At 41.3% G+C, this 26,484-nt stretch overlaps 1 protein-coding gene across 2 annotated transcripts in view; it reads left to right on the top strand.

The window, feature by feature from the left end:
• The window catches only part of negr1 (neuronal growth regulator 1), a 123,319-nt gene that overhangs the window by 28,380 nt on the left and 68,455 nt on the right, over positions 1–26,484 (top strand). For both annotated transcript variants that reach the window (XM_071902999.2, XM_071902998.2), the window contains exon 2: positions 14,225–14,463. In XM_071902999.2, coding sequence (XP_071759100.1) covers positions 14,225–14,463 — 239 coding nt within the window. The remainder of the gene's footprint in view (positions 1–14,224; positions 14,464–26,484) is intronic.

Genomic DNA, 26,484 nt, shown 5'->3' with positions numbered 1-26,484 from the left:
GTCACTTACAATCAAAGTAGTGGTAAGTTAAGAGTCGGTCTTTCAGTGTAACGTAAGCCAACATCAACAAAGCAGGAACGGGAGTATCGCAGCATCCATCAGTTACTTCGCATTTTAAAAAGCTCACCAAACCGGCTGCAATCTAGTCCAAAAAAAGTTAAAGTATTCCATCATTTCTTCTCATCAGTGTGTCTTCGTCTGTGATGAGTTGTTTGGTGCGATCATTTCCTTCCTATTTGCTCATTCCCATCTGTATTAATTATAAACAGTTTCAAAGTATAGGCTAGGTGTGAAAGACTAACCTATTATACTAAGTCCAATCCATTATTTTTTGTTTTCGAAAGGCAATTACTGTATTATTTCAGTTTCAAAAGGCAGCTACTGTGAATTCTACAACTAAATAATTTTTTCCATTGTATTTAAATGTGTTTTCAACATAGAGCATGTTTTGCAATCAAAATAAATAAAAAAAATACAATAAAACCTTTAATTATAAAAAAGCTCATTTGATTTCCCCCATGCTTAGTGTTGTAAAACTAAATCACTGCATAATCATAAAACTATGAAACACTGATTTTTCTTCAAACTATAATTGTACCATCAAAATCTCGTACTGTTGCACCCTTGGGGCTCTATTTTCATGGATCAGTGACGCATGGCGCGAAGCGTGATCAACGACGCATGATGCGGGTGCATAGAGCATGGCACCTGATGTTAAGTCATTTTGTGGCCAGCGGCGTGCGGCGCACCTGCGGTCTAGTTGGAAACTGGGTGAGCTTAGAAGGAATACATTATCAATAGGTGTGGGAGGGGCGGGCGTCGTCATGACCAATCAAATCACCTCTTTTCCTTCCCTTTAAACGCAGTGCGCTCTGCACCATGGCGCTCTTGACAATTTTGTGATGTAAAGAACAGTCTGGAGTGGAATCGCCACAAGAGAATATACGGGACCTTAAATTAAACCAACTTGGGAAGAGATAACACATTTGGTTCCCCTGTTGCTCTGGTCCAAGGAGAACCTCTGCCCAAAGTAGGAAACCATTCAATGATATTAGGCGAAGAACCAAGCAGAAGCTGGCAGCGTCCTGTAGGGGCATCTACAGCCAGTTCCTCACATCTATATTGGATGACAATCATTCACACCACAGCCACATGTGTATAGTTAGAATGAATGAAAAATGCTGTATCTCATTTTTTCCTTCTTGAGGGATTTATATCAAAGTCAAATCGGCCGACATATCATCCACAAAAAGGCTTGGTAAGCTTTTGAATAGGAACTGTTCATGCGCGCATCGCTTGGTAAAGCCATGAAAATAGCACAGAACATGACACCGCCTTGCACCATGCGCCGCTGACCTGGTCTGAGCAGGCGGGCGGTACAAGCCCAAATCCCGGTAATCCTTGACACCAAAATTGCACTGTGCTGCTTCATAGTTGCTGACATGCCCCCCCACTGCGCCTCTCTTCCCACTTAGGGGCAGTCAAGTTCACGGTGAGTCATCAAAACACCAAACGAGTGCAGGCAGGAAAAAAACCTGTGTGCGGCCTGACGAAAATGCCACCTCCAGCGCCCGCATAAAGCTTTGCCATGCGCCGTCACGAAATGAAATGAAGTTGCCCACGGGATATGAGGTCCTTTTACATTTCTGAGGGGTACAATAATAGTCAGATGAAAAGGCTGAACATGCACCTCTCTTGATAGCAGTCATTTGCACTGATTGCCAGTCAAAACATCGACAGCGTAGCCTCCCTTGTCATCTCAAGAGTCCTCAGAGTCTAGACGCTACACAAACACTGTTTTTTGTCTGGGGTTCTTCCGACTTAACTTGGGGTTTAAGCTCTTGTTGTTTACCACTGTAAACTCGTCAGTAAACCCCCGGCGGTCCGGGGCTAACAGGCGTCGAGTGCCTCTACCTCACACCCCGCCCTGACCCCTCCCTCTGCCTCCACTTCCCCCGCTCTCCCTGGCGCACTGCCAAGCCTGACCTGTCACTTGGGTGGTGGGTGGTGTGGGTAAACTGTTCGGCAGCAGAATACCCAACCAGGCACATACTGACGACGGGAATAGCCTCACACACACACACACACACACACACACACACACACACACACACTTCAAAGCACAAACAAACGTGATAGAGGACTGCACCAGAATAAAAATCAGTCCTGTTGGAAAATCTAAATATTTTATGTGGGACATTATTCAAAAAGTACTTTTATTCCTATAATCTTACTTGCTCTTTTTTCTTTTACTTTGAAGGTTACAGGGTTGGGTTTTATTTCTTGCTGACATCTTGTACATCTTGTTGTCACCTAGGTAAAACCTCATACTGTTCAAAGCCACAGCATGCCGTACACCCATTTTAGTGCTATGAAGTACTGTATGGCTGTCATTTGTAATTCAGCTGTCCTCAATGAATTGAGGGCTGCAATGAGTCTTTCCACTGCGTCTGTCATGTACTTGTGTATTGTGTGTGCTTGCATGGGTGTGTGCAAGGGTGTTTGGGGGAGTAAATGCGCGAGAAAGAGAGGGAAGATTGAGGAAGGAGAGAAAGGTTGACAGAAAGACAGAGAGAGATGAGGGAGACCTGGGCGCAGATGGCAGTGGGAGGCACACGTCCCCGCTGAGCTGTTCAGGATAGTCCCTGCCAGCTCGGGAGCGGCAACAGTAGCGCGCAGAGCAAACAGGCAACCTCAGAACGGGTGGCTAGATTTGGGAAAGCAGATGCTAAAAAGGCATTTGCATGCGACCAGGAACACAACAAACCAGGAAAACAGCAATCCCCCATTAGAATTGAGTGGGCGTTTTGTTTCCCCCCCAAAAAAACATTCTGAGAAAGCCCAAAAAAAATACCATCCCTGATGCTGTTGCCTTGCCCGTAGTTTTCTGTTTTGCTCTTGTGTGTTTGTCTTTGTAGCAGAGATTATCTATAAAGTATATGCAGGCTCGGGGTGTTGCTGCAAAAAATCTCCATCTTAACAAGTCATTTAGTCTATTATTGAGTCCTAAAATCATAATTTTCTTAAAATAAGTGAGAAAATCTGCCAATGGGGAGAGATAATGCCACTTGTTTCCAATGTAAATCAACTTGTTTCAAGAATTTTGGAGAATCAAGTGTCGTTTTCTTGATAGTAGTGCAGTGATTTGCCTTTTTCTGACTTGTTTCCAGATACTGACACTCATTTCTAGAAAATTCCTGAAACAAGTGAAAGTGCATCGGAAACAAGTGGAGTTATCTCACCCCACTGGCAGAGTTTTTCTCTTGTTTTAAGAAAAATAAGATTTAAAGGCTGAATATGAGACTAAATGACTTGTTAAGCTGGACGTTTTTTGCAGTGCATGTTTCATGTGTGCTGGTAGACGCGCCCGTGCCCGCGATGGGCATTGCTTGGCTCTCCTGTGCATTGATGAATGGCCCCAGTCATGGAGGGGAGAAAGCCCATGATAAGTTATCTGCCGTGTTGTTTTTCTGTGCACACATTACAACATATTTGAAATGAAATGAGGCATAATTAATAGGCTCCCAAGGCCCAGGCAATATTATAGCGCCCTGAGCTCCAGTGTGCCTGTCTGGGGTTAGTCAACCACCCACTGCCTGCCTCGATCCTATCCCTCCCTGGGTCTGCAAGACACTGCGCAAATGCAATTATCTGCCATATTTATATTCTCCTCTCCCTCCGATCTGCGTGTATGCACGCTTGCTCATTCGTTCTGCTCGTACCCTTTTCCCTCTCTTTTCCCTTCTCTGTTTCTCTCTCTCTCTCCCTTTCTTTGCCCCCCGCCTGCCCTCCAACCCCCTACTCTCCTTCTTTCCATAGGCGAGGAAATACAGAGACATGTATTCATGGTGAATGTCAAATGCCAGAATCAGTCGTTATAAGCTCACAATTGGTGCATTAATCAGAAACCTTTGCAGTTGCGGATTTCTGTCCCTGTTTTTTGGGTGGACAACACTCTCACTTCACTGAGACATTTTTTTTTTTTCATTTTTTGCAGAATATTTGCTGATTTGCCTTTTGTAGGCCTTTTTCATGCTGAAACTGCAGGGAGGTGGCAGCGTACAGTGTTGAGCCATTGACTTTGAAGGACAGGATAATTTGATTTGGGAGATACATTGTTGGTTGTCTCTGCATCCACAAGTAATTACGACCAGCTGACGGGCACCTTAAGGGACGGAGCGGTGTGCTTTTTAGTCAACTATTCAATAGCCTTCACTCATATTAGTGATGCACAGAGGCAATACCCACCGAGCTCTCCACCAGGAAAAGTCTTAAGGCTGTGTTTAAAGCACAAACACAAGGTTAAAGTCCTGTTTATCGCAAGGGTAGAGGCCTGTTTACTCAATTTCCTCTAACGGCTTTCCTTTGCATTTGACATTTAAAGGGAGTGTAAGTCCCTGAAAAAGTTGGAGGCCATATATTATTAATGAAAGAACCATCAGGTTGTTCTTTGAGAAAACTTTGTCGAAGGCCAGCGACGCTCTCTCACTGTAGCTCTGCTCGGACGCTGAGTACACAGTGTATCAAGTTGCTTCGCCTACAGTGTCACTTTTGAGCAGAGATGGGTCAAATTAGTTTTGAAATATTTTGAAGCACTTTTCTGTGATTAAAAATGCCTGGTACAATGAAATTAATTGCACTGTGCAAACTGTGCCTGCCTAGCACTGCAGGCGGTCCTAAGCAAACTAAAATGACTGAAGTGATTTCAAATGTATCCTTAAGCCTGCAGCATGCTGCCTTTTTATGAAAGGAGTGCAGACTCATTTATCTCTTTAGCGTTTATCACTATGAGTAGACAGTTATTGGTACTGGAAGTTGAAATGAGAACTGTTTACCAGTAAATCTGTTCCGGCAGTGTCCTCGGTGTCTTTTGGTTGCATCTTTTCAACATGGCTGACTGTAATCAAAAAAATAAAACTGCTGTTTGCGGGCGGGTGCTGGAATACACTGTGTACCAGTGCTAAACACTTCTCCTCACATGGTTATCTCTTTCTAGTGGATGTGATTCAATGGCACCGACTTACCGGGCCAATATTGTTGTCACAGCAGTGCTATCTGACAGTGAACAGTGATTCTGAATGACTCCTTGCTGAGTTTGCCTAAGGAAATGGAATGCATTCTCCCCCAGACAATGCGCTATTTGTTTAACAGATAATGGCACAGTAGACTGTCTATATGTTTGATCGTGCATAGTCTAGCCACTTTTTGAATATGACATTTAACAGAATCTGGGTGTGCAGTGGACTCAGAGTTGATCTGAATGCAGTGCTGGTGCTTGACGGGAGCTTACACATTCACACACACAAACGTTAAGCAAAGCACATTCACAGATATCATAATAGGGGAGAATTGTGTCTGGGATGGAAAAATGCTCGCCCATTATGCGGCAACAAAGGCCACTCTTATCCTCTCTAAATTCCAGCTCGCAACTTTGAATCAACCATTAATTCGTAAGCCCCATTCATTTTTATTCTCTTGAAGTTGAATTCATTCAGTCAACGTCAGCGCTTGAAAAAGGAATCAATAACGTGAATTAATCCAGAGATTACTCATGTAAAGCTTTGAACGATTTTCTGCACATGAATTAGTTCTAGTGTAAAGGCTTGCGTTGACTTGTGCTCGAATTGAAATAAACAGCTTGTGAAATGCTGCACATGCGAAGGGTTTAAACAACGGAGGAGAGGAACTACACATGTAGCCTGCCACAGTGCATGAGGGATCGCCGTTTGTTTTCAGTTTTTTTTTTCTAGTTACATATTGTGGACTGCCTTGACTGAGCCGTGTATGCTTCTTCTACATGTGCAACAAGTCAAAACCGTTCAACCAGGCAAGCCGTTCAAGCAGGAGTCGCCTCATTTGTATGTAGCGGCAGTGCTAGTCGGGGGGGAACAGGGGGAGTGGTTTCCAGCTGGAGGGAGCATGTCAGAGAGGTGAAGTGATACTGTACTAGGTTTGTTGTACTACTACAACTACTACAGTACTAAGTTACAATAGAGTGGTGGCATCAGTGTCATATGTAGTCAAGGGGCTGAGAATTCATTGCAGCTTCCCTGGTCACAAACTAAACCAATTCAATTCAAACAAAAGTGATCTACTGTAAAGGGAAAAAAAGGCTTTTATCTGCGTCTTACTTCAAGTTGTGTTTTTTTTTTATGTGGTTCTCTGTGTCTGTGACGCTCCGTGTTGGTGTGTCGGTGTCAGCATCGGGTCTGTGTGGATTACGGCTGGAAGGCTTCAGATGTGTCCCACCGGCCACAGTCGACAGGATTACTGTAGGGATTAAGAGCCTGGTGCTCTGTACCTCTGCTGCACAGCACTATGTCCTCATTCTCCCTCAGTCTCTACACCCCCTACACCCCCACTACACTCACACACACTCTCCGGCTCACACATAGACACACACACACACACACACCTATGCTTAAGAGAAAGAGGGGCACCACCACTGAAACAACATTTATCACGGTTGTAGAAAGCACGCATTATTTACACATAGATTTGAGGGGAATAAGTGCATCACTGGTGCATTCATTTTTCAGTACATGCCTTCAATGCACTGTGCTTACACAAGCTGTAAACACAGTGTTTATAGGTGTTTTCGAGGAAGATTTTGAGTACAATGAGTAGACTTTTACTGCCCCGTAGCACACAATGACTATAAAATGAAATATCTGTAGGTGGTTTAGGGTTATTTATCAATACCAATGACTCAACAATTACTTCACCAAGTGCTGAGATTTCTGGCTTTCAAAACTTAGTCTCTGGCCTGCTCTCTCTGTTTTGGAACAAAAACTCACCTCCCATTGGGATTTCAAGACACTGTAATCCCACACACTCCCTCACCGGGAGAGTGTAACCGGTCTGTTGTGGTTGCAAGCTAGATGTTACTTTTGAGAAGCTAATGATTTTGCGTACTGCCAAAATCACTAATCAAACATGGCAGATAATCGTTGTTGTATAATACCAGTGTGTCGACCTGCACAAAGCCCAAGAGCTTTTTTATTCACAGGTAAAGTTAGCTTTCATATGCTAGCGTCTCGTTTGCTAGCATCTGTCCAACACATCCAACACCGTTTACAGATTACATGCGTGGTCAGCTCCAGTGTGTGATTGATTGGCCATCAACTTGTCAATCAAAGCTCTATTGTGAATGGAGAGGATACACCCACAGTTATCAAGACAGGCACTAGATGTAGTAAAAATGAAGGCAAATACGTTTTAGTGAATTTATTGCACTTTAAATTTGATATGCCAACAGCACAAACTGAATTTAAAGTGACGAACATTGGTCTTCAACATTGCAGTTATTGATTGATTATGGGTACAACTAGGGATACAAAAAAGTGAACAATACGTATCGTTGGGCAGAAAAAATAAATGTGATGTTAGCTGCATTTTAATCTGCTGTAGTAATCACAAATGAGGCGGCTTTTCCATCATAGTTTTACAAGCTCTCCATCCGAATTATATTATCTGCACTTTGTAATGACATTTTTAAATTGTTGTTTACATTCTAGCAAGTCAGTGCCATTGCTAGAAAGATTTGTGGCTCAGAAATAAACAGAATTCTGCACAGTCAGACTTTGTTGTCATTATTGATTACATCGCATTGTGGTTGTATCGAATCATGAACCCCGTATCATGTATCGGATCGTATTGTGAGATAGTGATGCAGTTGGTATTATTGGCTTGAACCCGATCAAGCAGGATTGAACCCAGTTTCCTTCCTCACGACACCACACTGCTGCCTACATGCAAAGGCTTCATAATAAAGTACCCTGGGTGTCCTGGTGCCTCGGCATAATCAGGCACGTAGCGCTCGCTCGCAATCTCATGGGTTTGAATCCGGCTCATGACCTTTGTCACATGTCAAACCCTCAAACACTTTCCTGCTACTCTCCACTGCGTGCTAGTGTAACTAATAAAGCAAAAAAAAGCTTTAAAACAACTTAGAGAAAGATTAACTCTCCGTCTACACAGCAGAAAAGACCTGGGATTTTCACACATTCATCACACATAGCCTCCATTCACTAGTGCTTCGACATCCACTCTGTCGGTGTGAAATGCATTTTCTCACTTGAGGATTCATTGGACAATTGAGCTCTGTTGAGGCCAGTGAGTCGTACTAAAGGTGGTAGAGCATACTGCGAATAGCGCTAGTTCAGTTATCGAGGCATCTCTTTCTTTATGTGCAAAGCGGCAACAATGGAGCGCAACATCTGTCCCCGGCTTCACCATCAAAAGGCTTTCCTCGTACATTTTTAACGGCTGAATTACACTCTCTCATTACGCTCTTCAAAACACTTCTTTCATTCAAGCGGGTTAAGTGCGCTCCGCTATTAAGAGAAACACGAAACCATTGTCTCTAAGCAGATGTTCCACTACAATGATACTGTGAACCACTGATTTTCTGACTTATTCCAGTTAAAACAATAAGGACTAGAATGTTCCAGGTGATCTTTGCAATGCCTGTCTCTGTATACTATTTATAACACTTTGCAAAGCATTTCATGTGTAAATACTTAATTTAACGTGCGAGGCATTTAATGTAACTAATGTGTTATTGTGTAAAGGGTAGGACAACGTGATGTGACTGTAAAGCTAAATTATGCATTGCTGTAGGTTTAGTTTTAGTTTATTTACAAACACCGAAAATAGAGAGAATAAAAAAACAAGAAATGCAAACTGTGCGGGTGGCACGAAGAAACCCCAAGGGGCTTATACAACAAGAGAGGAAAGAAGAGAAAAAACAATAAGATGACAAACACACACAGGGTTTTAAAACCCAACAAGGAGGAGAATGTTACAAATAACAAAATATGTATGCACTGGCAAATGCTTTTTAAACTCATAAAGGTGTCATTAGATGCCTCACATGATACATTTTATTCTGTACATCTGCTGCATCCCAGCAACTGCATTTGTTGGAATAAATTCTTACTCTTAATACTGTGCTGTCTAATAGTAACTGGAAGTACAGGACCGGAAGCTTAGATGGGGTCTGCATGGCTAAAAGTTTAAATGTCCTGGGTATCTGTTACATAAGTGTTACATAACGACAAACCTCAGACTACAGAGGGAGCCATCCAGAAGTGTGCTCATTTCTTGTGCCAAATATGGGGAAAAAATCTGCTTAATGTGAACTACCAGACTGTGAAACACCGGAATACGTCTGCAAGACGAGATCTGTGAAGTTGGTGCCAGGAAGAATATTTACATTTGAGGAAACCGAGAAAACAATTTTGAAAAGCAAACGAATCTGGGTCAGAGTGATGCCCCAGTGTTAATTATGGCACCCGATCAAAGAGCTTGAATGAGTTTGGCTAAACGGATTACAGTCTGCTTCTCTTAATAACTGCCATACTGTAATTAATGGTTTCTCATCATTCTCAATTCATGTAAGGTGCTCAAACACCACCCAATCACTTTCTTTTTGTGCACTTTGTGCATAATCAGTGAGGTCTGAATAAAATTCTGTGTTTTTTGTGAGCCAAAATACACAAAAAATGCTCATAATGAGTCTGGCTGCTCTAAAGTCACTCGTCAGTAGCAGGGATAAATAAAAGTATCAATTAATGCATATTTTAGGTGTAAAAGCTGCTTCGGAATGCATGCTCTGGGGTCTATGAAATAATTATCTTAGCTTTGTATAAACCATGGAAAGCCAGCCTCCCAGTGGGCTCCTAAAGGAAAGGGCTTGATGAAAGAAAAGCCCACCTTAGGTGTTATCGGTTTTGTGTTGCTGTGCCTCTGAGAGGAACTCTTTGAGGAGATGAATAAGACAAATGTGGTGGAATAAAGACCTAGCTGGCAAAATGACTTGATTGCAATTGCTCTGGCTCTGTCATTATCACTCTCTGCTGTGTTTTCTAATTTCATTTGATACTCAGATTTGATGTAGTTTGTTGTTTTTGTAATGAAACATTTTTATGAAAGAGCATGTTGACATTTCCATGGCATATTCCAAAATAACCTATAATGAAGCTTGGAAGATAATGTATTAAGTTACATGAGTGGCTACTATCTGCTCATGAAATCTAAGAATTCCATGTAGATTTTTTATCAAAGAAAAATAAATCTGACTGTCATAGAAATGGAAAAATAATGTGTTAAATGATAAGTCACTTAAGGGAAATGATCTTCAGATCATAGAGGCTGGCAAGGAGCCTTTCTCCACTTTGTGTCTCTTAGAGGCAGATGATGTATCAACATAAGAGCCCCAATTTGTTTTCCTTTTGTCATATTTATGTTATTTTAATAATTTTTTACACAGCTCATGAAATTTCTAAATCTTGATATACGGATTTGCACTTGTAGCCTGTAGGCCTACCATTACCTGAAAATAATAGCTGTAGCATGTGTCCTTAATCTCTTGTGGCTGTAGTGCATTCCTGTCTCGTTGATGAGGATACTGAAAAGGAGTGAAGCTTGCCTTGGGGCTCCTCCAGTAAATCTTGCCTAAGGGCCAGCAGCAGTACTGCTCGGGTGGTCAATGGACTAACTCACAGAAAGCTCCTTGTGCACTTTGTCTACAACCTGAACTTCTCTGTTGTACTATTTTCAGAACTGTCCATTCTCCATTGTGTAGCGCCGTCTTGTGACAATACCTCTAGGGCAGTGGCTCCTCTGGGTGAGGCCAGCCAGGACTGGACCATTGTCCTCTACCGGCTTGCCTGATGGACATTTTCTTGGCATAGAAGGTGCAGAGCTTTGTGTTGGGTGCCAAACTGATTTCCTCGGTGGCTTTATTGCTGGTGCTGGCAGTCTGGATGGCATGTTGACAATAGCTAAAGAGCCAAACTTGATGGCCCCTTTTCCCACTCATTATTGCACTGTTTATGACGGGTTGTGATGTGGTTTCATCAGTCAAGACAGCGCCGGATTGATAAGAGTAGAACTAGGCTACTTCTTTGCGACAGTGTTGACCCTAGCTTTCATCATCTTGCACAATTTATCGACCCTCTCTTTCCGTACAGTTAGCTTTCAGAAGTAGACAGTATTGGCCTCAGTAATGATCACACTGATATCAAAGTATGGCCCTAATAGAGTCTGTTCACACCCAGGATTGCTTGATTGTATGAGACTGGACTGGAAGCCTGAGCTTTGTTTGCCAGATTGTCAATTTTCAACTAGACTGTCAGATTTCAAAAGCTACAGTATGTACGGTTCCAGATCTGGGTTTGTAATTGTCAAGTCTAAAATACATAGTAATATCTATATTGTCAATACAAGTATCGGACAATATCAGCTTGGTCCGATATTTTGTTTTACTGCCGATATTTGGCCGATTGTGGAGTTGGGATTTTTTGTACCTTTCTTTCTAGGAGTGTGTCACTAAATACAACTATTAAATTAGCAACATAATAAAACTAACATGGTCTTTTGTTTAAAAAAACACCTGCTAAGATTCTTAGAAAAATACCCGATATGGGTGGGAAAATATCGGATGTCGGTATCTGCCTCAAAAAAGAACAAAGAACACCCGGTTTCATTTCTCTGCAACTCCCGTTTGCTTGTCCTTTTTTGTGCTGTCTGTCCTAGCTATCTGCTGCATCAGTATTTAATTTATGAGGTATCATACACTGCAATAACGTATTAAGTTACATGACTGGCCACTATCTGCTCGCTGTGCATTCAAAGCCTATGATGGAAATAAGAAACAAGCCTATAGCTTTCTGTTTGTATATCTGCAGGACTGAGGAACAACAGATCTGGTTCCAAAAATATGGTAATAAGTGTTATCTGTTAGTCACTGTAAAACACAGTAATTAGATTACATATACTCATAAAGTATGTGATTACTTGGTCTTGAGTGAAAGCATTTAGATAGTGGGATTATATACTAACATAATTTTACACAACTTCAAATAATAATCGAAGGTGGTTGTACATGATAACATTATTCAAGTTGCAATGAAAAATGGGAAGATATTGTTCATAAAACTGCATATGCTGTGGATTTTGGAGGCAAAGTATTTCAAAAGTAAGAGAAAGTAATTAATTATAAGTTTGATTACAGGTCAGTGGATTTCCTTACAAAGAGAGTAGTCTAACATGCACATACATGTGCATAAAATACACAAATAATCTGCACAAGCACACACACATACTCACTTGCAGACAGATATTGTCTGGCTAAATTTCAATTCTACCCAACGTGTCTGTCCTGTATATAGGATATTGTAATCGTTGTGTAGCTGCTATCTGTCTGCGGTATTCCTGAAACTTTCTCAGATCAATGTCATTTCCCCCTAAGCCGTCAACATTTCAATAATGTGGCACTGAATGTCAATGACTGTGTGCCAGTGGGTTTTGAATGCATACACTTGCTCTTGTTGACAAGTCGGCAGCCTGTGGACCTGTAGCTCAGTGCAGCATGGCATTAGTAATGCCCGGGTAATGGGTCCGATTCCCTCCACGGGCCCTGGGGCCACCCAGGGCGATATGAAGGTCTCAGGGCTTACTGTAGGGTGCTGCATAGTTGGGATTCAGACAGAAGTAAGGAGAGTGTTCTCACAGATTGTTGAGGCGCTGGCCACGGCATGACATGAGTAAAATAATGAGAAATCGCTACCGATGCAAATTCTAACTTTATTCAATGCATTAAATGTGCTGTAAGTAAGATTTTACTGTCCTATAGCACAAATTGACCATAATACACTGAATACAAAACATTAGTGACATCTTCCTGATATTAAGTTGCAATCACTTTTGCACAATCCACATCTCAACTGCCTAAAAGCTTAGGAATCCTTCTCAAACTCGTCTGCTTCTCTTTATTTACATCTCCTGCTTTGTGATTGGTATAGATTTAATATGTGAAATCAATAAGGGATAATGGCTTTTACCTGGATTCACCCCATCAGTGTGCTTCATGAAAAGAGTAAGTGCCGCTAATATTTTGTACATTCATTTTGTATCTACTGGTTCTTGATAGAGTTGTTGATCAATACCAAAGACTCAATGATGATTACTTTGCCAGTTGCTGAGATTTCTGGCTTTCAAAACTCACTTTCCAGCCATTCCTACCGACCCACCTTCATTTGTAGGCCCAATTAAACAATTCCTCTACCCTAGAATCAGCAGAACATTGTTCTTTTGAAAGCCACTGTTCATAACAGAACATGAAACTGAATGACAGCTGAGATGCTGCTGCCCGGGTTTCATTTACTTTCATTTTGAATGTCAACTCCCGCTGATGTAAAACGTTCCTGCTCGCTTAAAAACGAATCAAATAACAAAATTATTGTGATTCGTCCGGACAAATATAGCGCACTGTGCTTTATGTGTTAAATTGACTCAATCAGGGATCATCTGACAGCAGAGACGTTAAAAACTGCAGTGCAGTGAGTTCACATCAATCTCTATACTTCATATCAATTTCTCAACGACATAGCAAACATTGCCGGGTGGATACCGATTTGGATATATTGAATAGATGTTTCAGGGGCTGCTGCTGGAATCTCTTGTGATATTGTTTGTTGCCTGACACCTCGTTCACAATTGACTTCTATTTATTCCTATGGGAGAAAATTTTGCATCGTCTCTAGTCCATCTTGACTCCGTTAACTTAACCGGCAGCTGTATTCTTCACTAGATTCATGAGCTATTTCGTTTTTTTCTCGTAATACAATAAAGTACAGTAGAAGCATATTTCAGTCTAGGTTAACTGTTTTAAATTCTGGATCTGACCACCTGGCTGCCTGCTTGCACCTCAGCATCAGTGGCCGACCTCTGACTACAGCAAAGCCTTGAACCTTCTTTAAAAAAACAAAACAAAAAACAGAAGATTAAATGCTCTATCTATCTATCTATCTATCTATCTATTGATTTATTTTCAGTGTCAGTACAATAATAAACACTGATAACACTAAAATACATTTTTGTAATCTGTTCTTTAAGTTTTGGATCTTAGTCATGGTCTTAGTACACAGGTGTGTGTGTGTGTGTGTGTGTGTGTGTGTGTGTGTGTGAGAGAGAGTGCAGAATCCGGTGTGCATGTGTGCTGCTGCTGAACAAAATCCTGGGAGAAACACTGTTTGGTTGCTCACAGAGATAGATAAAAGCAATACATTACTTACTGCCCCTTTACATATTGAATAAAACAATATTTGCATTGAGGCTACATGCATGCGGTGGCGACTTGATATTTTACAGCTCTGTATTCAAGTCGGCTCTTCGGAGTCAAACAAAAGTCTCACTGAAGTGTCTCCTGTCACTGTAGGTGCTACCTGTTGGATGGGATCTCGAAAGGAGCCTGGTTGAACCGCTCAAGCATCATATTCGCGGGGAATGACAAGTGGTCTGTGGACCCGCGTGTGTCCATCGTGTCCAGCGTCGGGGACAAACACGAGTACAGCCTTCAGATACAGAAAGTGGATGTAACCGACGACGGCCAGTACACGTGCTCCATTCAGAGCGAGCGCAACCCTCGGCCGAAGCTCCTCAACCTCATTGTAAAAGGTGTGTATCGCCCTCGCTGTTCTGTGTGTATACGAGAGTGTGTGTGTGTCTTTTATCCGTGTATGTGTGTGTATTTGCATGAACTAGTGTTAAAGCAATATTCCACTTAGCTTTAACATGGGGGTTATTTGGCACTTGACCGCCATGAAAACCAGAATATAAACTACTCACCAAGATTGGATGCAGCTGGATGAGTTTGTAGTGTTTGAATGAGCCACGAAAAAATAGCCTGAAAACTGAAATTTAACACGTTTGTGAACAGATTCAACAACAGATCTCGCTTTTAAGAAAAGCAAAGCAGTCCCGGGTCTGTCGTCATTTTGCATTTCTATTCTTGGTTTACACTAAAATTAGTATTTAAAAATAAAAGAAGATCCAGTCTCCCAAACAGGAACTATCTCTCCTAAATGGTATCCCTCCGCTATGTTCTCCTCTATCAATAGAAATGCTATTTGGCAAAATTATGTTCCAAAATGTTGTGCCAACAGTCAATTGAAAATCCCAGTAGCAGTATCTGTTGTTGAATCTGTTCACAAATGTATTTAAATGTAGGTTTTCAGGCTATTTTTGTGGCCTCAATCAAATGAATGGGAAGTAAAAATCCAAGTGCTACAAACTCGTCCAGCTGCATCCGATCTTGGTGAGTAGTTTATATTCTGGTTTTCATGGTGGTCAAGTATAACGCCCATGTTAAAACTAAGTGGAATAATGCTTTAAGTAATAATCATAGTGGTTTATCACATTTCCCTGATTAGTTGTTGGTCTCGGACATTTGATGTTTTGAGGGACAATGGCCTGCTTTGATGCCATTTCTGTCTTCCTCTTGTATCGACGGTCTTTGTAAACTGTAATTTTTTGCAACATCTTGTTTGTTTTACATGGATCATGTACCCAACGACGCTCAACATATGGGATCTGACAATATTCTCACATTGTCCGGGTAGCTAATGGTCACAGGTGTATCCAGCACCATCTGTGCTACAGAAAGTGTCTGTCACTCACTTATACTCTGGGTAGGAACAAGTCTGTGTGACATTTTGTTTGGTCTTAACATTGTAGTATCTTGTCGGAACAGAATTTTTTTCTGCGGAGGCGAACTCACATTGTTGTACAGTACGTTCTGTGCCTGTAGGCCATGTAACGTCAAGCAAAGAGGCTTGTAGGTAAAATGACTGCAGGCACACTATGTAGCTTTAATCAAGCCTCTCTGGATTTGGTCACGGCAGGTAACAATAAAATAAGGTGTGATTCTTACAAGTCTTAGCTGAATTCTGTCTAGCTTGACTCAATATTATTGACATATATGCCACTGCAGTGATTCACAGAGGGTATAAAACTTGAAACTGGATTTCAACCTTTAAGAAATAAAACTGCCACCGGGCTCTTCAAAGAAGTGCAAATTGCGCTTCATTTCTATCCATATCCAACAAGGTCAATAAATGTATTTTGGTCTTATGAGAAACACGGTTGCTTGTCTGTTATGTGCACAGAGAGCTAATTGACGACAGGACTTGACGCGACAGAGTAATTGTTAGTTGTTGGGTTAATAGGGTGGTGTGTCTGAGTTTGTATGGTGATGCGCGGATGCCTCAGACAGTGGCTTAACAGCAAAACGAGAAAACAACCCCATTGAAAATCCATCTTCCAAATGCCATGTTCTATTCCTTTAACAGGCTGATGCAAAGATTTACAGCATTTATGGTCCACTTGTCTCTGAATATGCTCAGGCGGGAATAGCAATGAGGATGCAATGTTATCAATCAAGTTGTCAAAGGAAAATACAGTCAGCTGTATTCTGTTTTGGGTATTAATTTCAGCATTTATTTCACAACATAGTGTGAAGGCGCACAATCATTGTCGCTGCACCGTCCACATTCCTCGCCCCTAGTCCCTGACCTACTCAACGAGCCTGCAAGCGGGGAGCAGCTGTATAATGAGTGCACACACATAAAAATTATTTGTTTACGATTATTTGTATACCATTTGCCATTCCGAGTTTAGGGTTCATTTAAAAAGAACGCAGCGGGAATGTGCTCCGCTCCACACAAGCTGTATAGTATACAAAGTTGAGGTAGAAGAGGTGGGTAGTGTTAGACACGCTCCTTGTGGAAACGCTGTCTTTCATCCAATGCTAGAGTGTACTTTTGAATTAACTTGATAGGTAGCGTAGCTGTCTATCATGCTCATTGCCACAGGACTTGCAAAGTCAAGCTTTGAATGAATCATCCCCAGTGAGGCGACTGTAACTGCTGATTTACACCCACAGCATGTATGACACCTATAGCATCGATGCCATTATAGTGAGTTATGTGAAACCCTATATCAGAATCAGTTTCCACCACTAATAATGATAGAATTCAGCAGTACTGAAACACTGAATTCCCTTTCATTTCATTTCAAATGCTCACTATCATTGAAAACAGATGTAACATAAGCGGATATCTATGCAAAAATCAAAAACCAAATATTGAGACAAATAATGATGATCAAAATATATTGTAGAATAAACGGGTTACGTGGGTGTGCGCGTATTTCGCAGGAAAACACCATGGAAATACACTGTAGATGCACAGATATATTAAATAATCAACTTACCAGTCTGTCTTCACTGTTGTTGTTGTTGATTAGTCCATGTGCACTGATGCAATTTTTAAATGCAACACATTGTAGAATGACGATCTATCTGGTTTTGAGTTATCACTTGTCTTTTGAAAATTGGGTCTGTTATTGAATTGCCGCAAAAATAAACAAGGGTATATTTAGGTTTGTTTATTTATTGGCTACTTCATTTATTTAGGGCTATGTTATTATTTAGAGAGAGAGAAAGAGAGACATCTCTAGGCCCCATAGGCTTTCCTAATTATTGCCTGATCACAAGTCACGACTCTGGCTGAGAAAACAAATAAACGTGACTGCTTTGATACGAGAGAGTCTGTGAAGAAAGGGAGCAAGTGAGGAAGATGGAAGATATAAAGTCAATCTGTGATGTGGAAAAGTAGAGTGAGCTGTCAGCATTGTGTCTGCAAGGACAACGGTAAAAGAGATGAAGCTTCGGTGGCTGTTGGAGCACAATGTAAGTATCCTACAGCCTGTTTCCACGGGGAATTTCTCCTCCCGTGGAGCAGGAGAGCGGAGAAAACACCGGCTCCTGGTGTCACACTACGCGGCCGTTGCGCATCCGGTCTGAACCAGGTGTGAGGGCCCTATTTTCATGTCACGGCAGATTGAGCGCAGTGACTTTCCGCCGGCAAAGGGGTAATTTTGTTGCCCCGCAAGTTGATTTCTTCAAATCAGGTAGCACAGTGCCGTTTTGGTATCAAAGATTATGCTTGTGCCTCCGCCTACTCATCACATTTTAGCGCAGACGCAGCCATTCTGTGCTATTTTCGGGGTTTTAGTCGGTGAGGGTGCACTTTCACCCCTTAATGTATGTTTGGCTTGCTTGTTTCACTTTGATATAAATTCTCCAACCACCAGACACGTTTACATGCACATAAAAACTGCGATTTTAATGCGATTAAGGCAATAATGCGAGTAAGGCAGAGTCTGTACGGGGCTTGATTAAGGGTTCATTCTTACCAATATCTGTCATCCACAACTGCTTGAAGGATGAACGAGGGCCTTCCCTTTCAGTTGATTAAATTCCTGTAGCCATCTGAAGGCAGCAGGACAGGTCTGTCTGCAGCCTATAATTTGAGGGATGTGGTACGCAAAGTGCCGCACATTACGCACACCTCTTCTACTGAGGGTGCTTTGATTAAATCTTGCACAACCAGCACCAGGCTCTTGAGAAATAGGTACACAAACTTCTGTGCTTTTGTGCACACCAAACTGATTGGCTATAACTCGGTAGGTTATTCCAAGTTTACACAGCGCACATCATCAGGGGTACAGGAGCACGGACGGTGCCCTCCAGGGGTCAAATTGGAAGCAGTAGTTCACACAGCTCCATTATAAAGTTCTGTCTCTGAACTCACCGCCCGTTCCCACCAATCCCCAAAAAACGCCGGGTTGCCGGAGGTGCAACAACTGCATGCGTCGTCTCCTTCTTTCCAGTAGGTTTCCCAAAAGTAGTGCCTGAAGCATTGCATAATTGCAATAGAGAAAGGCCTGTGGCTGCAACATGATGCGGTTGAGCAGAATCATGTCTGTAATTGTTTTGGATAAATTTGATAGTGGCGGGACAGGAAACTATTCTCTTTGGATAATCAAAATAAGTACTTCTATGATTGAACTTGCGCTACTGTCTGTGTTTGCGCCTTGTTTGGCCCTGAGACTCTCACCCCGACTCACCCTAAGAGATGGCCCACTTGTTAGCGAGACCGCCCCATAATCGGTAGGTCACAGGTTTGATCCCTGCTACCCTGCGGTTTGTATCTTTGATTAAGAGACAGAACCTCTGCTGGCTCATTCATTGTGAGTCGCTCTCAGTAAGCGTCAGCTAAATGCCTAAATGCAATGCTGTGTCAGCACTTGTCATCTGTTTAGAGCAGCAGCGTGGCCTTGGTGGTTAGAGAGACCGTCCCAAAGCTGAAAGGTCACAGGGGCGATCACTTCAACTGCCAATGTGTCCATCAGCAGCCTTGTGTCTTGCTGAAGTGTCCTTGAGCAAGCAGCCCGTCCCTCTGCACTTACAGTGAGTTGCTCTGCGTAAGAGGATAAGCTGAATGCCTAAAATATAAATGTCAAGTATCAATGACACCTGTAAGACATACAAAATACTTTGAAATCAATTATGTGTGAGATATGAGATAATTATGATGTGAGTGGGATAATAATACGTTGGATTATGATTGTTGCAAATGACAGTGCTGAATGAAAAGGAGTGATGAAGCGCAAAAATTATGTTCATCTCAGACCTCAGTCAACTAGTATATCCAAATGATTCTGAACATTTGTTTTAGCCTTCTACCAGGTGGGCGGAGCTTACTGCATCAGATAGTGGCAGATAAGTTGTCAGTCACAGAAAAGTCTACTAAAAAAAAGTATACTTTGCTTTGATCGTATTCTTGCACTCATTGTTTGTTCTATGTGCCAAACTCCACCCATCTGGTGCTCCAAGCAAGGTTAAACAAATGCTAATGCCTTGTCTGAACAGGATTGATTTTACTGGAGGAAGTCAGGTAATGCAATTTTCACTGGAATAATTCAGCAATTTAAGTCCTTACAGAAAGTTATTTGTGGTTATCATGTGATGTGCATCCGCATGGGACTAATAGTTAGAGGACAAATGATGTACCATTTTTCTGCGAACTTTTTATTTTTTTTAATGCTGTATCTCCTATTTTGACTCTACATGAATTGTTTGTTTTGACTAATTTCTTCTGTTCTGGAGGCAGAAGCAGTATGTGACCTGTTTCTGAAGATGATACGCTTCCTCAGTAATTTTGGGGAATAATACTGTAATTGATTCGTCCTGTGCTAATTGCTCATTTAAATCACTGACATGCAGAGTAAAGAATTACATTACACACATTGTTCTGTCATCATAATCCTATTCGGACAGGGTTTAGGAATCATTTGTAAATATAAGTCAAGGCTTGGTTCAGGTCTGGTTCACCCAGACTTTTCCCACACACTCTTATTGATGGTATTTTAACATATGCTATTGAAGATTGTAGATCAGAATAATTTGTCTGTCACATTCATCAATTCCTTGAGAGAACTGTTGGTTGCTAGTGCTTATCTTCTCCTCACATGTTTGAAATGTATTGTTATTGTTGTGCTTCTACATGGCATGGCTTGTGTTGAACTGCATCTTTTTCCCAATTAGTATGTGATAAAAGAAAATAATGATTGTTTTCCCTCGTGGCAACACAGAAATCCCTGTCTTTATGGTGCATACCTGTTTTACCAGTAGCATCAGCAGTAATGTGAGCCTATAGAGAGTATAATTTATTTTCTGCACTTGTTGGTATGTGCACCTCAAAACCTTCAGAATCATTACTTACAGCTCCATTTGTTGCCATTTGACAGGTTTTCTTTAGTTAGTAATGCCATTGCTAATGCCTCGAAATAATACGCCTTCTTTTTTCTGGGCTCAGAGTCAACTTCACCTGCAGCGATGAATTTCACAATTAGCACTGCCGCACTCTGTTGTTTAAGCCTGCTGCTTTCACTTTCACCTTTTTCTTACATACTGTAGTTCTACAGTGTGAATCTAAAAAATATGTATATTTACAATATGTAACTCCAGGTGTGAAGGATGAGGATGGAAACTTGTAGCAGTGTGAAAGCCAGGGAAACCTTAATGCGTCTATTGTATATTTTTACTTCATGTAAATAGAACATGTGAAATGTGCAAAATTTAGAAAAGACAAGATAGTAGCAACAGTGAATATGGAAGCCAACAAATGTACTGTCTGGATGCTTATAAATAAATATGTAGTTCATTTCATCTTATTTTTACTTATTTCATGTGTTCCATTTATCTGTTGCCTGCGCAGTATTTTCTTTTTTGGGGTTATGTGGGTGTTGCTGAGTAAACAACTGTGAAAAAGTGTATTGTAAGCTTCTGTCAATTGCCTGGCAGGCAGTAATGCTCACTACTGTAACACAATAATGGCGGGCCATCACAATACTGCGCCTCATTTTGTAGTTGTTGGCTTTGTGAAGAACATTCCATAATGGGAATTGGACCCGGGTTGTTTAGGGTCATGGCAGCCCCTCACCACCAGCCATATGTCCACAATCAAACTGAAGCTAGCATGCCAACCGTCTGCTGAATAATTCATTTTCCAATACCCATAGTCCCTGATGGATGTGATCTACAGTAGCTAAAATCTAACCTGTTTGACCTACAAATACCTACTGGTAAACTCTGTTTTATAACACCTGAACAAGAGCTTCATAACCGACATGACTCATTTACTAATTAAAGCCTTATGTCAGCTTTCATATGGTGTTCATATGAGACTCATGTTGTTTGTGACATAGCAGTGGAACAGTGTGCCAATCTATTGCATTTATTATTTAGTTTAGTTTCGATACAAAAATTGGAAGCAAAGTGCTACAAAATGGGGATAAAATACAGTGACAAAAAACAGAGATGCAGTCAAATCTGTGGAGTTGAGATAAAAACGGGATCACCTCCCAACAAAAATATTAAGATGACAAGCTAAAACACAACCACATTAGATGAATGACATCGGAAACAACACGCAGAAAAATGAAGGTGCGAACTGGAACCGAAAATCTTCAGCGTGATGGCATAGAAGAACCAAGAAACTTTAAAATCCCTAAGAACAATGTATGGTTCTTTGGGATATTAAAAAGTTCTTGATTCTTAGTTATTGGATGGTGGGTGATGGTATAAATGTGGAAAATAACCAAAGCCCTCCATAGTATTTACTGTGCTATTGCAAATGAGGCTATACAAGGACAGATAGAGAAAAACACAATGCAGGTGTCTAAGCAAAGGATTGCAGAGATGGTTCTGTAAAGAACCTTGGTCTGAAATGTTCTATGGCATCACTCTGAAGAACCGTTTTCGACACCTTTATTTTTCTGTATGAATATGGTGGAAAATGGTTGAACAATGAATTCTATCAATTTGTTATTTTTAAATGTTACTTTTGCTGTTACTAGCTATTACTGAAGCTTTTGTTCAGGTGTTATGAGTGTGTTATCTAAACCCTCAACTGTTGAGTCATCAGACAAAGGAAGCCGATGAGACAGACCCACAGTATTTATTTGACTGTGAGCTGCAGGGAGAAAGTATGTCCCAATACAGATGACTCACTCCAGCTGATAAATGCCTCCGGTCAGGTCTCTGACAGGCCACTCGCTGTAGTTAAGAATTCGGTTCATTATATTGCCAGCCACTTGGTCATAGATCTATTTATGTAGGCCCACAACATGCGCTATTATGGCACCTCCATAACTTCACACCATGTTGTACTTTTGTTTATTTGCTTTGTCAAAACTCTGTGTGTTGTGAATCATTACCTGTCACGGTGCAGTGCTTGTGTACACATGGTAAAGCCCTCTCATGGAGAACAGAGGGATTTCTTTACAGATGAGATGTAGCAGGGGAGCAGCTCTGTCATGTTGCGGAGGCTTCTGGGAGTGTGCTGTTTTTCATCTGCTGAAGGGAAAGGAAGAAAATAAGAGACACCTTATTCTGGGTTTTCCAGTCCAAGCATACCACATTTATTAATGCTGCTACAGGGACAATATGACAGTTGAAGTAAAAGTTGGATTTTTTTCTTTGGCATTTCTACTTTACTAGACAGTGCACCACAGGGAGTAACAAGAAAGACAGGAGAGAGAGAGAGGGGATTACATTCAAGAAAAATCATGCATTGGACTCAACCCATTATATCACAGGTGCTTATAGGCTTCTTAGCCAGCTGATCCATCAGGAAGTCCCCAAAACTGAAATGCTAGCCAGGTCACTATCTTGTCAGTGGTCATTTTGGTCATGACAGTTTTGTCAGTGTTTCTGCACTACAGATACACTTGAGCATTGTTTCCACTAGAAATGAACAATTAACCGAGAAAAAAACAAAATCTAAATTGCAATATGAACTATATGAACTCATGCAATTTCCAAATCACAGAGGCTGCAATTAATCGCTTAACAGATTTCTAAACAAGGTATTTTAGAGCTGCAGGTAATCTTTGGTTGACAAATCAAGTACAATATTGGTGAAATCCTTTCATCATACTCAAACTCAGTAAATCCTGCACACTGACATCTATTTTTTTGAACAAAATCACTTTTCTTTAAACAATTTTGAAGTTCTAAAAAATGGATGGTAAAACTGTGAATCGCAGTTTAAATCGCAATTGCAATATTATGTCAAATAATCGCAATTCTTGTCAATATCTTTCAGCCCTAGTTTCCACTGGTCAGGGTTGTGGACAAAATAGCCTAAACAATATAGAAATACAAAGGATCTAATAAGTACCCAGCTTCAGGGCTGTCATACAAGTCCTGAGTCTAGTGGGATACTGGACCATTCTTCAGGCATAAAAGCCTCCATTTCTTTGAAGGATGAAGGATGTGGAAATCTCCTTCAACTTCCCATGAAGGTTCAGTGATGCTTAGATCCGGTGACTGGGAAGGCCATGGAAGATGTTTGGCATTCAAGTCATCTCGTAGTTACTTCAACATTAGTTCCTTTTCATGTGGATTTTCCCTTATTTTGTCCACACCCGGGATATACAGTGGATCTGCTTCATGTTAGTAAGCTTCTAGTATCCCCCACTATGCAGTGAGAAACAGCCATTCATTCTGCTTTTCGAGCCACAGATGAACCGTGTTGCTTTTATCATCCTATCCCATGGGGTTTCCCCTTACCTGAACATTATGACAGTTTTGCAACAACAGGAATCTCTAGTTAGCATTAGACTTCACATCACATGAATCACATGCTGTTGCATTAAAGGGTATTGGATATGCAAGTGAGGCAGGGGGTTAGATATGGCTGTGACTGCTCCCTCGTCTCTTAGAATCATTTAATCTCTGCGTGACATTTATCCCCCTCAGAGACCCCGTGTCACCTCAACAAATTAGACTTTTGCATCTGTGCCTCTCTCCCCCAGCTTTATTGCCATTAAACAGCACCCATGAGACGAGGGAAAATCATGGAATTCAAAACGCTTTATTGCTTAGGCATTACAGCTCAAAGGGTTGCATGAAGTAAAGGGCACATCCTGAATACTTTATTTTTGCTCTTGGTTCTTGTTGCGGTGGGGAGAAAAATAAAGCCCCCTGTGAGTGAAAAATACTCCAATGTCCTGGCTGAGAGTAGTGTCAGTATGATTCAAATATACACCAGCAGGTGTAAACAAAACAAATAGAAAATCCTATATAACAGTGTGCATGCACTGTACAGTGATACCCAAATGGAGTTCAGCAAATAAAGCCATGGTTCAGCAAAGGCAAATGTGTTGGTATATACACTATCCCACCGATAATGTGGGGGGATGAAAATGTTGTTTACTGGGGATTAAGTTTCAGCCACAAAATATGACCAGACATCCAAGAGTACACAAACAGATCTCTTACATAATCTCAGCCTAAAAGTGGCAATCTATATGGAAGCACAGTGAGGTAAAACTCAGAAAATTGTGATTAGGGCCCGCTGAATTACTAAAGGGACCTTTTTTTCCCTCCAGGTACACTTGACACAGGACACTGCTGGACGGATTCAGTTAAGCCCTTCCTTTAAATATTTGACTTAACAAGATTTGAAGGAATGGCTTCTGCCTACTGGCTGTGCACCGATCGTTTTATAAAACTGACAATATCAGATGTTATGAATTTTGACCATTAACTACCTCAGGTCCACATCAGTAGAGAGATCAGCCTGGATATACGCTCCTCTTTTTCTTCCTATTACAGTATAGCCTGCTGTCAGCCTAATAACCATCAAAAGATATTGGAAGGGAGGTCACAGTGCGCCCACTTCCCCTCGGCAGTACACCCACCTCCTCAAATACCGGTATACCACTGCTCCTCATCTGCATAGCCTCATCTCCACCATGTATACGCTGACCCATTTACAGTCTGCCCTGTCCACCATCTGATGCAGGATACAGAGGAATGAGAGATCGGTATCAGGCCCAACCCGCCCCTCCCCCCCCCTACACATCACATGACCACCCTCCTCCTCAGCCGCCATTCTCTTTCCCCTCTTTGTTAATTAAGATTGCAGATGTGATAATGTATTAAATATGCACAGCACCTTTCATCTAAGAATATCTTGTCACGACGAAGAGGGAGAAAGAGGCGCACTTCCCTCCTCCAGGAACTGCTCACATGGGCTCTGCGTATGTGTTGCAGGGTTTCATCATTCAAAACCCCCAAAACTCTAGGCAAAGGTGTCGAGCTTAAAAATTCATTCATTCTTCCCAACTAGGGATGGGACAATATATCGAAATACAATATATCACAATACAAAAATGTGACAATACGTATTGTGGGGCAGAAAAATGAATCGCAAATCTGCTGTAGTAATCACAAATGAGACGGCTTGACCATCACAATTTCACAACCTCTCCATTGAAATTATATTCTTTACACTTTGTAATGACATTTTTAAATTGTTGTTTACATTGTAGCAAGCCAATGCCATTTTTAGAAAGATTTGTGTAAGCATATGGTCCCATCCCTATTGCCAGCATATTGTATTTGGATGATTACATTAATTCTCATGCTACCAACAAATACACAATGCTTTGTTTCCAATCTGCATCTTCTACCAAACTATCATCGTACATCATACAAATGAATGACACAGATTTTATGCAGTACCTCCTCATAGGATTCTGTCAAGTTTTACATGATGCTCCAGTATGAAGTGCTTCATAGGGTTAACATTTTCAAAAATGTGAGGCATAATCCTGGATGTGATGAAAACGCTTTGGACATTAATATGGATCAGCGCAGATCCACGGTGAATACTCGACGCCCACGCCCATGCAGTGTGTCGCTCTGTGAAGAGTGTTTCTCAGCAAAGAGTGAATTGGAGGGTTAAACCTCCGGGTCGTCGCTCCTCTCTTTGATGTCAGGGCACCAATAGAGAATAATTACGGAGGACGGCATAAAAAGGCCCAGCAGATCCCAGTCTATACTTGATACGGTGCGATTCTGTCACTCCCATTAATTGCTGAGCAGATTTCATTTTCTCATGACCTGAGTCTGAAAATAAAATCTCGTCAACTGCACTTTTCTCGCCATTCTCTGAATTAATCCTGGGAATGAACACCTTTTCAATGACATTTCTCTTTCATTTACTGTTGAGAATGCCTCCTGAGGCATGGCTCCATCAATACTATAAGATTTAAGCATAATTGCATCTTAGCTCTACCTTGCTCTGTTCTCAATTAACAGTAGATTGCATTGTACATACATTGGTTAAACCATTTCCCATGTAAGACTCTCTTGATGTGGAGAGCCTTAAAGAGTTTGATATCCAGTTCTCGATGTTTCATTGAAGCTAAAACATTCCAGGGCATTTGATCAATACTTGCCATGACCCAGTCAAAGATGAGACTGAATGCTGCTATTAG

This window comes from Centroberyx gerrardi, chromosome 9 (assembly GCF_048128805.1).
Source record: "Centroberyx gerrardi isolate f3 chromosome 9, fCenGer3.hap1.cur.20231027, whole genome shotgun sequence".
In the NCBI taxonomy this organism is placed as follows: domain Eukaryota; kingdom Metazoa; phylum Chordata; class Actinopteri; order Beryciformes; family Berycidae; genus Centroberyx; species Centroberyx gerrardi.
This window is presented reverse-complemented; position numbering and strand designations above follow the sequence as displayed.